The 14,856-nt window shown below is 44.4% G+C and overlaps 5 protein-coding genes across 7 annotated transcripts; 4 read left to right on the top strand and 1 right to left on the bottom strand.

Annotated features, from left to right (window-relative positions):
- The first annotated feature begins 103 nt into the window (after positions 1-103).
- LOC108036121 (GATOR complex protein MIOS) lies at positions 104-3,501 on the top strand. The gene is made up of 7 exons (XM_017112106.3): positions 104-304; positions 364-537; positions 598-849; positions 1,040-1,973; positions 2,031-2,586; positions 2,647-3,128; positions 3,197-3,501. Exons 1-7 carry the CDS (start codon positions 187-189, stop codon positions 3,285-3,287), a joined length of 2,607 nt encoding a protein of 868 aa, XP_016967595.1. The 5' UTR covers positions 104-186; the 3' UTR covers positions 3,288-3,501.
- Positions 3,502-4,694: 1,193 nt separating this feature from the next.
- LOC122818834 (uncharacterized) lies at positions 4,695-5,924 on the top strand. The gene is made up of 2 exons (XM_044094264.2): positions 4,695-5,287; positions 5,349-5,924. The coding sequence occupies exons 1-2, from the start codon at positions 4,826-4,828 to the stop codon at positions 5,772-5,774; spliced, it is 888 nt and encodes a 295-aa protein (XP_043950199.1). The 5' UTR covers positions 4,695-4,825; the 3' UTR covers positions 5,775-5,924.
- A 38-nt stretch (positions 5,925-5,962) lies between these two features.
- Positions 5,963-8,094, top strand: LOC108036039 (uncharacterized). Its single transcript, XM_017111981.2, has 2 exons — positions 5,963-7,469; positions 7,519-8,094. The coding sequence occupies exons 1-2, from the start codon at positions 5,994-5,996 to the stop codon at positions 7,945-7,947; spliced, it is 1,905 nt and encodes a 634-aa protein (XP_016967470.2). The 5' UTR covers positions 5,963-5,993; the 3' UTR covers positions 7,948-8,094.
- Positions 8,095-8,240: 146 nt separating this feature from the next.
- LOC108036125 (tudor and KH domain-containing protein homolog) lies at positions 8,241-13,796 on the top strand. 3 transcript variants are annotated; one of them, XM_044094304.2, is made up of 5 exons: positions 8,241-8,449; positions 11,424-11,809; positions 11,903-12,727; positions 12,790-12,896; positions 12,955-13,796. In XM_044094304.2, exons 2-5 carry the CDS (start codon positions 11,505-11,507, stop codon positions 13,449-13,451), a joined length of 1,734 nt encoding a protein of 577 aa, XP_043950239.1. In that variant the 5' UTR covers positions 8,241-8,449; positions 11,424-11,504; the 3' UTR covers positions 13,452-13,796. The 3 variants fall into 3 exon arrangements, with proteins under 3 accessions (XP_043950239.1, XP_016967599.1, XP_050741042.1); XM_017112110.3 differs by lacking the exon at positions 8,241-8,449 and adding an exon at positions 10,107-10,362; XM_050885085.1 differs by lacking the exon at positions 8,241-8,449 and adding an exon at positions 10,791-10,928.
- On the bottom strand, positions 13,762-14,520 carry LOC108036126 (protein C10). The gene is made up of 2 exons (XM_017112111.3): positions 14,291-14,520; positions 13,762-14,232 (listed from the first exon to the last, which is right to left on the bottom strand). The coding sequence occupies exons 1-2, from the start codon at positions 14,435-14,437 to the stop codon at positions 14,029-14,031; spliced, it is 351 nt and encodes a 116-aa protein (XP_016967600.1). The 5' UTR covers positions 14,438-14,520; the 3' UTR covers positions 13,762-14,028.
- Positions 14,521-14,856: the final 336 nt, after the last annotated feature.

The following is a 14,856-nucleotide window of genomic DNA, read 5'->3' as shown; positions in this document are numbered from 1 at the left end:
AACGAAACAGTGTTGGTAAACACTGCAAGTCAGCTGTTGAGCCGGCTAGTGTGTGTGGGTGTGATCTTCTTCTTCTTGTTCAGTGCACTGTTTATCTCACGTTTTTGTTTTTGCATACTGATAACACGACGCAATTTAGTTCTGTAGTGAAAATTGGTTTTTCATGTCGATGGAAAATCGGCCACGATGAGCGGCAATACACACGGACTCAGCTGGTTCCCGCACTTTCCGGACAAGTTCGTGTCCTGGGGCCAGGAAATCCATTTGTACGAGGTGCGCCGCAAAGATGATCACAGCCAGAAAAGTGAGGTTTTCCCTTAAAATATCTTCATTTTCCGATTATAATCGAGCCACATATTGCAGGTCGCCTGCCTTATATATCCGTGAACTACCTCGCCAACGAATCGCACTATCAATATGCCCGCTGCGTGGCCGCCTCCTATCACACCGACCAGCCCATCATAGCAGTGGGCCTGGCGGATGGCAAAATCGGCATATGCAACTTCCGGGACACCTACGACAGCAGCTGGGAGTACAGTGGGTGATCCGGGGACGCCACTTGTTGACCCCGAATAATGGCTATCATTCATCTTGCAGCCCCGCGTCAGCAGCGCATGTGCACCTGCCTCGCCTGGAACGAGCTGGATGCCAACATCCTGGCCATTGGACACGATCGCCACCGGAACGACACGTGCATCACCATCTGGGACATCGAGCGGGGTGTGCCCAAGGAGACGGCCAACTTCTTTGGCGTCGGCGAGTCCGCCAACTCGATCTGCTGGGACCGCAACCATCGCACTGTCATCGCGGGCATGAGCCAGAAGATGATCAAGCTGTTCGATCTGAGACGTGAGTCGGTTTACAGAGTTTACTGGCTAAACCATGTGTTTAAGCCAATCATGAAGTTATATTGGCTATATTCACACAGTCTAGTCAAAGAAACACACTATAGATAGCTTATAGACTCTTAAGTATAAGTTATAAAAGACCTGATACCAATTCATTATAATATTTAACCTTATCCTAATTCTTTCCCCAGAAAGCAACGCCACCTGCCAGAGCATTCAAACGAAGACAGTCCAGGGTCTCTCGGTGTCTCCCAATGGCAACTACCTCTGCAGCTATGTGGACTCAGTGATCACGCTGTGGGATCCGCGGAATATCAAGAGCCCACTCAGGCAGATACAGTCCTCGAAGAATCATCTGCAGATAGCCTGGTGTCCCACCAGGACTAGCCTGCTCTCCTCGCTGCAAAGGGACTCGTCCTACATTACCCTCTACGACATTCGGAGTGTGGACACCGAGAACTCCGGAGAGATTTACCACGTAAAACGACAGATCAGCCCTTTTCCGGCTAAATATCAGCACAGTGGCAAGTTTGCCTTTGTCAATTGCCTGTCGTGGCACTCGAGAGATTTCGAGAGGGCTCTCCTTTTGGCGGATGCCTTGAATATCCTGGACTTCCGACTGCCAGCAACCCTGCACACGGCGCACAGCAATCGCCGGCAGTTGCCACTGCTTATGCAGCGTCCGCTTTACACACCCGCCTCACCCACCTCCACCACAGCGGTCACGCCCACACAGCAGCAGCCCACGAGCAGCTGCAGCTCAAATAGCAGAAGTTCCCTGGATCTCAGCAGTCCCGGTGGCTCGCCCTTGAATGTGGAGCTGCTGGAACCGGAACTCTTTGAACTCGACCTGGTGGATGAGACACGCCAACGTGCTCTAGAGGATTATGGCATTAGGCCCGACAACAAGCGATTTGCTGAGCTCCATTTGACACCATATCTGCGTAATGTGTGGTCCACTCTGAACAATGTCTACTGCGAGGATCGGCTGACGGGCTTAAAGGCCACTTTGGGCATCAATTTGGGGCACACTTCGGAGGCCTTGATGGCCAGCTCCCGCATCGAATCTCAGGTGCTTCAATGGCCAGAGGGCATCAATAACTCCAATAAGCTAATATGTTACAGGTGAGTTTCGAATCAGCATTTATGCTTTAATTTATCCATGATCTAAATTCTTTTCAGGAGTGAGCAACGTGACCTGGCCCTTCAGCTCTGCGGCTGGGCCTTCGAGCAGGAGCTGGAGCGCTTCATTGACCAGCTGTATGCCAACAAGGAGTACAGCCGGGCAGCCATGATCTGCGTGTTCCACCTGAAAATCTTCCACGCCTGCAACATCCTTTCCTTGGCGGCGGACAACATGAGGGATCCCAGCATGTACAGGATCACGGTGATCGCCTTGTCCAGCTTTAATGCAGATCGCTGCAGTTCCACGTGGCGGAATCAGCGCTCCAGCGCCAATATGCAGATACACGATCCACACCTTAGGGCTGTTTTCTCCTTCCTAACCATGGAGAAGGATAATTTTGATGCGGTGCTAAAGGAGGAGGGCGTTTCGCTGTCGGATCGCATGGCCTTCGCCTGCAAATACCTGTCGGAGACCAAGCTGGCTGACTATGTGACGCAGCAGATCCAGGCGGCCATAGACAGCGGTGATCTGAACGGCCTGCTGCTCACTGGGGAATCGTTGGACGGCATCAACATACTGCAATCCTACATGGACACCAGCTTCGATGTGCAGGTGAGGGGTCCTTAGATAGAACAAAGATTGGATTTATATTGATATGCAAATGTTTCCTAGACGGTAGCCCTGGTGGCCATCAACTACTTCCGGCAAGAGCACTTCGCCGACAAGCGCATCCAGTACTGGATCGCCAGCTACCTGGATCACCTCAACAGCTGGGGCCTGTGGGAGAAGCGCGCTGAGCTGGACATCAAGATCGAGGGTATACGCGCCTCCTCGCGAAGTTCTCGCACGGTGTTTCTGTCGTGCAACTTCTGCGGCAAGTCCGTGTCGAATGCCTTGTTGGACGAGCCACGTCCGCGCAGCACCACCACGAGCACCAATCGACTCTCCTCCTGCCCCAGCTGCCGGAAGCCCCTGCCCCGTTGCTCGCTTTGCCTGATGCACATGGGCACCATGGTGAACATGAGCAATGGGGAGAGCTCACACACGACGCCCGAAGTTCCCGGCCGGCAGACGAAGCCCTTCTCCAAGTGGTTCTCTTGGTGTCAGACCTGTCGCCACGGCGGTCACACCGAGCACATCATGCAGTGGTTTAAGTGAGTTGAATGACGATTATTTTGAAAGGTTTACCCGTGCATAATACGCTACTTTTTCGTTTTGACAGGCAAAATTCAGAGTGCCCCGTGTCGTCGTGCAACTGTCGCTGCTTCGATATGGATGGCACCAAACCGAACACGCTGAGAGACATTTCCTAGCTGTCCGGAGATCCAATCCACAGCCCTTACTCGCCCATGCCATATGCATTAAGTTGTTGATTTGTTCCAAACGCGCGCGCCTTAAACAAACTCAGAAGTGTTCATTGTACTTAGACAAGGGATGTGCCCGTAGATTTAGTGTTTATGACCTACCAGCTTATAGCTGCTCAATTGCATTTTATACTTACACTCAAATAAAGGACAACAAAGACAAGGCCGTAATTGTTTTGGGTAAGCGATAAAAATCATAATTCTGCATCTTTCCTTAAAAGGTCTTAACTTAAAAAAGATTTCATATTTTCTTCATACATTTATTTTTTCCTAATGATTTGTATTACTCTAGAAGAGTTACGATTTTCCGCTTCAATGTAGAGCAGATCTGACAAAGACTAAGATCACTGCCTGTTCTCTGCCGGCACACGAAGAGTGTGTGATTTTGGGTCTTTTGCTGTCTGCCTCTCTCTCCAATATTTGAAGCTCATCAATTGTTCTGATAAGAGCTAAGGGCGCTGCTTTTTAATTAAATTGTATTTTTTGGGCCTTTTGAACTTCTGAACATTATTTTAATCTGCTCTCTAGCTCCATTACTTTTTCCCAGCTCATTAGTTTTGCGCCAGGCATGGACGGGAGATCTGGAACACTTACGTGCCTGTGTTTGTTCCTTGTTGGACAACAGAGGCTGTCGAGAAAAAGGTGTTTTTAAATCAGAACGATGAAATCCTGCACAACATACTGCGTTTCAAGAACGACACAGCAAATTCGTGTGTAGATTTCAAAAAGTATTTTATTGGGTGGTACGAGTACGATGAGCCCATACGACAGTTTGAGGAACGCATTTCGTAGGAGAAAACGCAGGTCAAGTTGCTTAAAATTTTGAAAAAACTGAGGAATCAGACCTACGAGCCTGGCAGTGTCGAGGAAAAGGTGCTTAAGCTGTATGACGTCTGCCAAGCTGATGTAGAAAACGGACAGAGACCCGATTATGTGGCATATGTGCAGGCGGACACCCATCTCCCCTGGCCACAGAACACTCGGGAGGGCAGTCGCTGGCCCCAGGAACGATTCCAGTGGCTGGTGACGCTCGCCCGCTTGACCCGCTATGGCATGGACGACGTGTTACTAAATCTCAGGCTCAGAGTGGACAAGGAGGATCACAGCAAGTACATGGAGGACAAGTTGGTCCACAAGGGCTTCAGCAGGAGCAAGGCTGCGTTACTCGCCAGAGATTTGACAAACCTTGAACAAGCTGTACAAAGTCTAGGTAGGAATGAAACGCATTCATATAGTGGGGAGCGCTTGACCCTTCAGCAGCTAGAACGTCAGCATGGAGTTTCGCTAAGAAAATACCTCGAGATCGTCTTTGATCGCCCCTTTTCCCCATCCTTTCACTTGCTAGTGGACGATGTGAGCTACTTAGTTGCACTCCATCACTTGCTAAGCACGTACAACCAGGAGACGGTTGCCTGCTACCTAATGGAACGCTTCCGAGAACACATGGCTTGGTCTAAACCTTACTTGAAAAACTTCTGCAAAGGGAAATGTACTTCGGCGCTGTTCTGCTTATCGAGGAGCATGACCTGGGGGAGAGAAAAGTGCAGGAGTATCAATCCCAGGTGCCCCCAATATTCGAAGCGATAATAAGGTCCTTTAAGAAGAGATTGGCGAAGAATCGTCTGAATCTACCCGCCTCTCAGATAGCAGCTTTTATGCAGTTTCTAGACGGCATTGCCGTACACGTGGGCGGCATGCCGAAGGACAAGGATCACCGCCGCTTTGTAAAGGATTACTACGCAGATCTGGACTTTGAAGAAGGGGACAACTTCAGCATCCTTCTGTTAAAGATCAACATGCTACGCACACGTCGGCTTTTGGAGAAAATAGATTATCCGGTGTCGTCACATCCGAATACCTTGGATATACCCAATGCTGTGGATTTCAACCTGCCCTACGCAGCTTTGGCCGAACCTTCGTTCATGACTCGTGGCCACGATGTCTTCAAGGTAAATGATCCGTAGCATTTCTCATAAAATACCCAAAACAAAAACATTTTTTCTACCGCAGTTCAATGGCATTGGCGTATTCCTGGCTAGTCAAGTATTTGCAGCATTCCATAACTTGGATGCGGACTACAATTGCCAGGATTTCACTGTTTTCCTTCGCTCTTTAGATGATCTTGATTTATTTACCAACAAAGAAGTGCTCTGCGCTGACGACCCATCCATTACAATCGAAGACTTGGACAAATTGGATATAGTTCTCCTAAGTTTGGTGCATGATGCGTACTTCTCCGCGGGTTCGGGATTTGACCAGGCGCAGCCTTTCTTCACCAATGTGCCGCTGAAAGAGCTGTTCTTTTTACAATTCGGGCAGAGGTTCCTACACGATTTCATTTTCTCCAGACGTAATTCTGGTTTCAACGGAATTCTGCCCACCTTGCCTGCCTTCGCCGAGGCCTTTAATTGTTCGAGTTCCTTCCTTCAAACTTAAATCTGTCAAATATTCTCTTTATATGTTGTACGCATTATGATACCTTATCATATATCGAGTTTAATGACATTCGAGAAGCGATCTTCTATACCAGCAGCCATTCACCAGGGACTGCTATAAATAAAATGCGATTAAATCCTCTATATCAGTGGCAATTATTGAGGGATGGCTATAAATGCAGCCGATACTTCAAGCAATGCGGCCAGTTTTCTGTTGGAGATGGGGCGGCAAAGCGAAATAATCATCTGGCTGGGCTATGTGCTCCTCCTTGGAACGTCAGTTGAGGCCTGGGAGCAGGATAAGAGTGTATTTTCGGCCAATAAAAGGATAATGGACCGGACCCTGCGCGTTATGAATAAAACAGAGGACCCCTGCGGCGATTTCGAAGAGTATGCCATGGGAAAATATGGATCAAGTTATGACTTGTACACAATTTTCGATTTCCGTTCGGCGGTGCTGGAGAAGATGGACCCCAAGTTCCTGGCACTGTTCGAAAAACTCAAGTGCGGCAACTTCGAAAGGGGAAGTCTGGAGGAGAAGGCTCTTAAGTTGTACAGTGCCTGTGAAAGGGCTATGGAGAAGGAGCCAGACCTTAACTATGCTGGCTTAGTGCAGCCGGATGTCAACCTCACCTGGCCAGATGGCACTCAGTGGCCAGGAGCGAAATTCGATTGGCTAGTGACCCTTGGACGACTACGTCGATTTGGCATGGATCTGCTCTTTCGAATGAGCCTAGAGTTGGATCACCAGGAGACCAGCAAGTATATGATATCCCTGGGCTCCCATGATTTTGTTTTGTATGAGTTGTACTCCATGTGGGTTGATGTGGAGTGGCTAGTGAGTCGGGGATTCAACAGGAGTCGAGCTGAGTTCTTGTTGAGAGATATGAACAAGCTACGAATGGATATAGGAAAAATGCTAAATCGGGGAAGATTTGATAGGTCCCGAATGACCATTCAGCAGCTGGAAAGTGAGGGATTTCCGGTAGGAAAATACCTAGAGATCGTCTTCGCTCGCTCTTTTCCTCCAAATTTCGTAGTGCTTGTGGACTATTTGGAATACCTGGTAAAACTCAACCAAATAATGCTCTCCTACGACCCAGAAACTGTGGCTATCTATCTAATGCAGATTTTTGACAACTACATGAGATCCTCTCATCGCATTGAAACATTTAGGCAGTATGATTTCGTATGCGTGCGGTTTTTGAAAAACTCTATGAAATCTGTCAGCTATCTACTCTACGAGGAGCACTTTTTGGGCCAGCGGAAAGTAAAGGAATTCGACGAGCAAGTTCAACGGGTTTTTGAAGCGATTCGGAAAGAATTCAAACTAAGACTAGATAGGAACCGCTTAAATCTCACTGCCTCCCACATAACATCACTAAGAAAGATCTTGGGCTCCATTACTGTGAGTGTGGGCAATGTGCCCAAGAGCCAGGGATATCGTCGCTACTTAACAGACGTTTATTCCAACGTTAATCTGGAAGAAGACGACGATTTGGCCACTATCCACTTGAAGGTCTTGGAACTGGAAACCCATCTTAAGCTGCAGAAATTGGAGGGTCTTGAACTCACCGAACCCTACCCGGGATATGAAGAGGAGGCCTTTCTGGTGGGCAATGGAACCTCTATCGTACTGCCGCTTCCTCTCATGGAGGAGCCCTTTTTCACTACCCATGGTCATGACGTTTTTAAGGTATACAAAAATAAGCAATCAAATAGAATTATATTATATTTTTTTGTAGGTGAGCTTGCATGGCTTTCTAATTGCCAAGCAAGTGTTGTCGGCTCTATTTCCCCATCCAAAACTGCCTTCAGCCGCTGGCTGCCAGAAATACAATGAACTGGTGGGTTTATTTGATGACCTGGCAATCCATGAAGACCATTCCGGGTGCATCAGTCCGCGAGAAAGCGAGATGACCAACTGGAGGGACATCATCGTTGTGCTACTCAACATCGTACAGGATGCATACTTTTCCGAGGGATCAGGCTTTGAGCAGACGCAGCCCAGCTTTACTGAAAAGCCCCTAAAACAACTTTTCTATCTGCATTTCGCCCAGAATCAACTCAGTAGCATGTTTTACTATACCTATAAGCTAAAATTCAGACCCTTTAATCCGTTGCTTTACTTGCCCACTTTTGTAGAGGCGTTCAACTGCTCCATCGCTGAGTAAATCATAAACTTAGGGAGTGATGTTTAAAGAAGACATAATAACTAACTAATAAAAACTTTCTTAAATATTTATGTATTCTCTCCATTTTAAAAGCTTATATGTATTTGTACGTAATATTACAACACTTAAATACATTTTTTGTAAGAACTATACGCATTTTAATGAGTATATAATAGTCTTCAAAATATTTAAAATTGAGCTTTGAATGCCAAGTGCGTAACGGTCACCGTTCTGCGCTTTACAACACTGGTGTTTTATATAGACCAGCTTATTTTTGAAATCTGGTAACGGTCACACCGCCTCGCACGTTTTTATGCGGCATTATTATTTTTTGTTGCTTTCTGACGTAAATTTGGAATTGTTAGACCCCAGAAAATCGTGCTTCCACTCGTAAGGCTTAAGTGAATGGTTAATAGTAGGTGATAAGGAAAAGGCCAATGTCAATAGTTATAGTAGAAGCAAGGAACCGATAGACAGCACCCAAACAGAAGAGATATTGTGGGTAAGTAAGGGGTGAAGGTACGGGTTTTGGGGCTGGGAGATATATGTACGTTTGTAGCATGTGGGTGCGTTACGGAATTCGCAGCACAGATAAAAATATTAAATATTGGCATAGCTTTGCTAATAATTTCCCATTACCTGACCTTTCAACTTGTAGTGTCTGCCCCAGAGGCTTTTGTTCAGTCTGCCTGCCCAAAAACTGGTTTTCCATCAAGAACTCCCCAGTCTAAAGCCTGCAGCGCATACGAATCTGAAATGCAAATATGTACACTCAAGCCAAGGCAATAGGTTTATTTATATTTTGTTTGAAAGATCAAAGAAGGTTTCTCCAAACAGCTTTTGGCGGATTATTAAATACCTTTAAGTGACGTCGTTTTCTCTTGTTGTTCTGGCTTTATTTAGCCATCGAGACAATAAATACGTGTGCGAAAAAAACTTGAAACATTGCCAACTAAAATTCGACGCATCTCAGGCATTTTCACCGCGTGACCCCTTCGAAAAACGAAACGCACAATTGTTGGCAGCGTTTTTGAATGAGTTTCGCCGGGGAAATAGAGCATCAGAAAACCCATTAACCAGAAGGGTCAACGTAAAAGCTTTAATTGTTTTGATTTTACCTTCTTGTTTTCATTCAAAAATTGGTAATAAATCAAGTGGGGAACCCAAAACACAACTTAAACGAAACGAACCGTTTATTATGTCACTCCACTAAATTTAGCTCTACGCTCTTTTTGCTCTCTTCAAGCTTTTTTACACCGCGAAAAAAAATGTTTATATACAGTGTATAGAAGCAGACTACTAGTTTCCGTATCTACATATCTTGTCCTGTTATTAGTTGATTCATTTTTTTTATAAATCAAAAATTATATTTTGAGAACTCAAGGCTTATGTCAGTATCTTTGAGAAACCTATATTCTTATTAGTTGAACCTGTAATCAACATTACTTATTTTGAAAAATTTTTCATATATTATAAATCAAATAAAATAATTTTGAGAGTTTATTAATTAAACAAGTTTTATGTCAGTATATTTGAGGCACCTATATTATAAAAAGTTGAATCTAAAATCAACATTATTCAAAGACTACAAAATTTTAGAAATTTGTTCTTTTACTATACATTAAATGAAATCAACATTTAATTTATAAATCAAAAAAAAAATTTTAAACTTTGCTAATTAAACATGTTTTATACCAGTATATTTAAAGAACCTATATTTCAATTTAACCCTAAAATTATTACTACATTATTCAAACATTTTTTCGTTTACTCCAAAAAATGTAATAAAAATTCGTTGTATGTTGAAAATTTTCCGCTTCTTACCTTCTTATAGAATATATTGCTTCCTCCAATAAATCAAGCACAATATTAAAGTAAGTCTCAACATTTTCTCACCGTGTACGCTCCTCTATTTTGTACTTTTTCATGAGACATATGGCCGCTAGCTAATTTACGCGTTGTTTGCCTTTCATTATTTGTCTTTTTGCCCAGTACCGCTGTTAATTACCAGTTCCTACAATTCACAATTTGCCATTTGCAAATCAACCGGCAAAGTAAACACAGAGAGCTATGGATACCTTATAGAGGGGCTAACTCGCAATCGTAAAACAGCTGACGAGTGGGTCTCTCTCGACATCGCTTAGTCGTCTCATTTAAAAAGTTTTCCTCAGTTATGCCTGAGATGTGGAGGCGGAATCAAGTTTCGCCTGCGGGAAGCGAACATTATTTTTCTGCCCCATAATATAATTTACGATTTTTCGAACGAAAAACGAGACATGAAAATGTGAAAACCAAACAACGAAAGGCTTTGAAATAAGACGCTTCATTGAGTTTAAGCGCTTTTTAATACCAAACAAAAGCCCCCACTTAGTGAGAAAACTTTGAATAAACATCGACCCAAAATTCACGATCAAGGTCAGTGCCAAATAAGTAATTAATTGTGTATTTTTCGGTTGTTTACATACGAGCAAAGATCATTGCAATTCGTTTTTTATCAGTTCAAGATAAGGTGGGTTTGGTGAGGAGGAAATGCATTCATGCTTGGATCACAAAGGTTAAACCGGAATGATAACACCGATGAGCGCATAAACCCGTTCAACTTGTCCAAGAACCAGTGCAAAGCTCGGAGATATTGTGATTTATTGAGGCTCAACAAGTGGTATAATGTAGATATAACACCGGGAAGTGTATTCTAGTTATGAAAACCAGAAGAATTTATGCCTTACCAGAAGAATTGTTCGCCACCCAATTAAAATTATTATTAAATACATTATTATAATACTTTTTTTTAATGATACCATGACCTTAAGATTATTTAAAAAATAGTTCTGGAATTTTTGCAACTTAAGTTTTCATCATACTAAGCACACCATGAAATTTCCTTCAAAATACTAAATTTTTGATCGGTTTTTTTGGAAACCTGCTTATAAATTCGCAGTTCCTAAATGGAGACTATCTCCCTGACAATGCACTAAATCGCTGTAAGTTGCTGAACCGTGTGGTCTAGTGTCGGCCAATAACGTCACTCGTCTATTTATTCCGTGCACTGTGTACCTAAACAATTTCAATTATGAAGTCATTGGCGAATAGTGTGCCAAATTTCCTTGTCATTGACTATTTGTCAAAATTAATATCCAGTGAGTGACAGGATTATATAAGAAAGGGGGAGTGTACATCGACATAACATACCCCTTGGCTTTTATTGATTCCATTAGACGACACTAATGCTTGTACCAGTCGTCTTAGGACATCAAGTGGTCTTGAACTTGTTCTATTTTTGCTTTTCCAAGCACACGCAATGGTATTAACATATGAAAGAGACCTTGGCTAGAGGTCTTTATGCTTACTTAATTTATTTTTAATTTATTTTAGTGGGTTTGTTATTGTTTAAGCCTTGTGTGGGATACAACTTGCTACAAATTATTTATGGTGTTAATTACATATATGACTAACAATTTTAATTTATTTTTTTCCAGTTTATTAAAAAAAACGAGAGGCTGAAAAGACTGCCCCAAAATCCTGCACCCAGCTCACACACCCCCACACACTTCGCCAAAATGTTGCATAACACGCCTTTCGGCGCCACGCCCACCTACAAATTACTCCTGGGCTTCGGACTCTGCTCCCTCGGGGGCGCCATGCTATATGCCTACTTCAAGACCCGTGATGAGGAGGAGGAAGCGGACTCCAGCGACCAGCAACAGGCTTCAGGGATTAGGGGACAGGCCGAGGAACAGAAGCCCCAGAAGGAAGTCTGCCTCAAAATCGTCGTGGACAACGAACATGTGCCCCTGATAATGGGTCGCGGTGGTTCCAATATCAAGCTGATTGAAGAGAAGACCCTGGCCAAGATAAGATTACGGTAATTGGATTTCAATTTTATCGACTGAGGAGCTCCTCGCGTGCATTCCTATTTCTCCCACGCTTACTAATCCAAATCCTCTGTACCCTCTAGGGACAAAGACAGTGGTCACAAATTCTGCGACATTACGGGCGTTCCCGATGCCGTGAAGGCTGCTCGAGTTCTGCTGATCAAGGAGATTGAGCGGGCGCCAGTGGTCAAGGTGGAACTGCAGGTACCCCAGAGACTGGCCTGCAAACTGAATGGACGCGGCGGCGAACTCATCCAGGAGATCCGGAGCAGTTCGCTGGCCAAGCTGAATATCGATCCGAATGGTCGGAATGGCAAGGCCAAGATCACCATTGTCGGCAATCAAAAGCAGGTGAACATAGCGCGAAAAATGCTCGACGAGCAGATAGAGGAGGATGAGGAGCTCGTCCGTTCCATGGAGGAGGTGGAGCAGCGTCGCGAACCACGTCGTTCGCCCACCAACAGCATTGCGTCCTCCAGCTTGTACTCCTCCCAGACATCCTTGAGTTCGCACACGCAACCCAGGGACAAGCTGATGGCCTCCAAGGGCGAAGGAAAGCCCATGGAGGTCTATGTCTCGGCCGTTGCCTCGCCCACCAAGTTCTGGGTGCAACTGATCGGCCCGCAGTCCAAGAAATTGGATAACATGGTCCAGGAGATGACCAGCTACTATAGTAGTGCTGAGAACAGGGCGAAGCATGTGCTCACAGCACCCTATGTGGGCCAGATTGTGGCCGCCGTTTTCAAGTTCGATGAGAAGTGGTATCGCGCCGAGATCGTGGACATCATGCCGAACCAGTACAATCCAAAGGAGCAGGTGATCGATCTGTACTTTGTGGACTACGGAGACAGCGAATACATTTCGCCTGCGGATATCTGTGAGCTGCGCACTGACTTCCTAACGCTCAGGTGAGAAGTTTTTACAATACATAAAACAATAATATAAGCAAAAAACTATTTCAATATTTTAGGTTCCAAGCGGTTGAATGCTTCTTGGCCAATGTAAAGTCCACCATCCAAACTGAGCCCATTACCTGGCCGAAGTCATCCATCTCCAAGTTCGAGGAGCTGACAGAGGGTATGTTTTGATACACAAGCATGATACATACTTATGATTAAACCCTGCCTGATTTTAGTGGCGCACTGGAGAAAGCTGATTGCTCGGGTGGTGACCTACAAGGAGCGCCCTAAGGCCACCACCGCGGTTAACTCCGCCGCCAAGGAGGGCACACCGCTGCCCGGAGTGGAACTCTTCGATCCTGCAGATAATGCAGAACTGAATATTGGTGATCTGATGATCACACAGGGCTTTGCACTGCCGCTGGACGACTCCTATCCAGTGCGATCGCGCTCCTCAACACCCTCAAGCAACAGCGACTCTACCATTGAGGAGCTGTGCGTCAGCAATCCCGTGACTCCGCTCACGCCCCACTCGCCCATGTCGATGTCCATCGATGCCGAGAGCATTGCGCAGGCAGAGGATGAGCATCTCGCCCAGCAGCTTCAGCATCTACAGCATAAACTAAACGGAAACGATTTAAGAAGCATTAATCCGGCTAAATTGACAGCCACAGACCTCGAAAACGGGAATAACAACAATGCCAACACCACAAATGGCGGTAGCACGCATTAGGAGTTCACATTGTTACTAGTTACCCTCGCCTAATTGTTAATAATACTAAGGCTGGATGAGCAGCTCACTACTTGACTTGTACATAAAAGTATAGCTCTTAAGGAACTTATTCTATAGGTACGAAGAAGAAAACTGTTTATTTTATCGCCGCGACTGATCGACATATCCTAGATCCTAAAAGCTGACGATGGACCGGCACAGATCCTTAATTGTTTATAGCAAGCTTTGCCATGTTACTTATTGTTAGCAAGAACAAGAAAAACATTTGTACATCAACAAAACAAAAAACAAATACACAAAAGATCACAAATTTATCAAGAGAAATGCATTTTATAAGAACACCAAGCTTAAGTCTATTGAATGGGCCTGTCTCGAGTTTATCTTTACCAGAAGTACTTCACGGCTGATTGTGAATTTGTATTTTTGTAAATATTATAACTTAAATTACATTTTCGTTAATGGGTAAAATAAAATGGGTAAAGATTTGAACTTAATAGCAAATTAAAATCACCTGCTCTCTTTAAAACTCCGCGAAACAGGCCAGTTTACAGTCTTGTTCTAGGGGCTTACCCCCTGCTTAGATTAGTATATCGTTTGTGGTATTTATAGCTATGGGTGGCAGGTATATAGCTCGGATCTGACTGCGCAGGCGGGCAATCTCCATGTCGTCCCGCTCCATTTCCCTGATGAGCTGCGAGAACTGCACCAGTCCCTCGCGGTTTCCTGGAAAGCCATGGCCCTTGATGACCTCCAACTGCAGCTGCATTACCAAGGGAAATACCTACATTTAAAAAACACTAGTAATTATGGATTATTATGACTATTTTGATGTTATTTACGTGCTGCATCATGAGAATCATCTCTTTTCCAGCGGACGCCTTGGCTTCTGAGAGTTTCTTGGAGTTTTCCGGCTGATTGACACATCGTATTATATCCATGAGTATTTGCTTGGCGCTCTCATTGTTGAAGTTGGTCAAATAGGACATTATAAACGCTTATTGGCAGTGTTTAATCCCCTTAAAGAAATGTTCAACAAATAGCAGGTTTTGTTTTGCCTTTTTTCTAGAGATGAGTCATAAGGGGGCTGAAAATATCGATATATCGGTTCAGGTATTCGAACATTAGTAAGAATTAAATACTTTATTTATAAATATTACTCGTATTCAAGTTCAAAATTATTTTTGCAAATTTTTGGAGGTAAAGAATTCTTGTAACAGTTATATTTAACATAAATTTGTTTGCTGTTATCGATGTCCGCTAGAATATCGATTGTCCATTTTAAGGGTTTACCACAAAACAGCTGTAAATTGCTGAGAAAAATGCATATAACAGTACATAAAAGTAATCTATATATATTTTAGAGTAATTGAGAAGCCCAAGAAATGCTTATAATTCAATTTCTGCG

Source organism: Drosophila biarmipes, chromosome 2L, assembly GCF_025231255.1.
Source record: "Drosophila biarmipes strain raj3 chromosome 2L, RU_DBia_V1.1, whole genome shotgun sequence".
Taxonomy (NCBI): domain Eukaryota; kingdom Metazoa; phylum Arthropoda; class Insecta; order Diptera; family Drosophilidae; genus Drosophila; species Drosophila biarmipes.
Note: the sequence above shows the minus strand (reverse complement) of the source record. Positions and strands in the feature narration are given on the sequence as shown.

Excerpts from the sequence above, each read along its gene's own strand:
- LOC108036039 (XM_017111981.2), top strand. The coding sequence starts at position 5,994 with ATGGGGCGGCAAAGCGAAATAATCATCTGGCTGGGCTATGTGCTCCTC. Across the intron at positions 7,470-7,518 it reads ATGGTCATGACGTTTTTAAG|GTGAGCTTGCATGGCTTTCT; the intron begins GTATACAAAAAT and ends ATTTTTTTGTAG.
- LOC108036125 (XM_044094304.2), top strand. The coding sequence starts at position 11,505 with ATGTTGCATAACACGCCTTTCGGCGCCACGCCCACCTACAAATTACTC. Across the intron at positions 12,728-12,789 it reads ACTGACTTCCTAACGCTCAG|GTTCCAAGCGGTTGAATGCT; the intron begins GTGAGAAGTTTT and ends TCAATATTTTAG. Across the intron at positions 12,897-12,954 it reads GTTCGAGGAGCTGACAGAGG|TGGCGCACTGGAGAAAGCTG; the intron begins GTATGTTTTGAT and ends GCCTGATTTTAG.
- LOC108036121 (XM_017112106.3), top strand. The coding sequence starts at position 187 with ATGAGCGGCAATACACACGGACTCAGCTGGTTCCCGCACTTTCCGGAC. Across the intron at positions 538-597 it reads CGACAGCAGCTGGGAGTACA|CCCCGCGTCAGCAGCGCATG; the intron begins GTGGGTGATCCG and ends TTCATCTTGCAG. Across the intron at positions 3,129-3,196 it reads CACATCATGCAGTGGTTTAA|GCAAAATTCAGAGTGCCCCG; the intron begins GTGAGTTGAATG and ends TCGTTTTGACAG.
- LOC122818834 (XM_044094264.2), top strand. The coding sequence starts at position 4,826 with ATGTACTTCGGCGCTGTTCTGCTTATCGAGGAGCATGACCTGGGGGAG. Across the intron at positions 5,288-5,348 it reads GTGGCCACGATGTCTTCAAG|TTCAATGGCATTGGCGTATT; the intron begins GTAAATGATCCG and ends TTTCTACCGCAG.
- LOC108036126 (XM_017112111.3), bottom strand. The coding sequence starts at position 14,437 with ATGTCCTATTTGACCAACTTCAACAATGAGAGCGCCAAGCAAATACTC. Across the intron at positions 14,233-14,290 it reads TGATTCTCATGATGCAGCAC|GTATTTCCCTTGGTAATGCA; the intron begins GTAAATAACATC and ends TTTTAAATGTAG.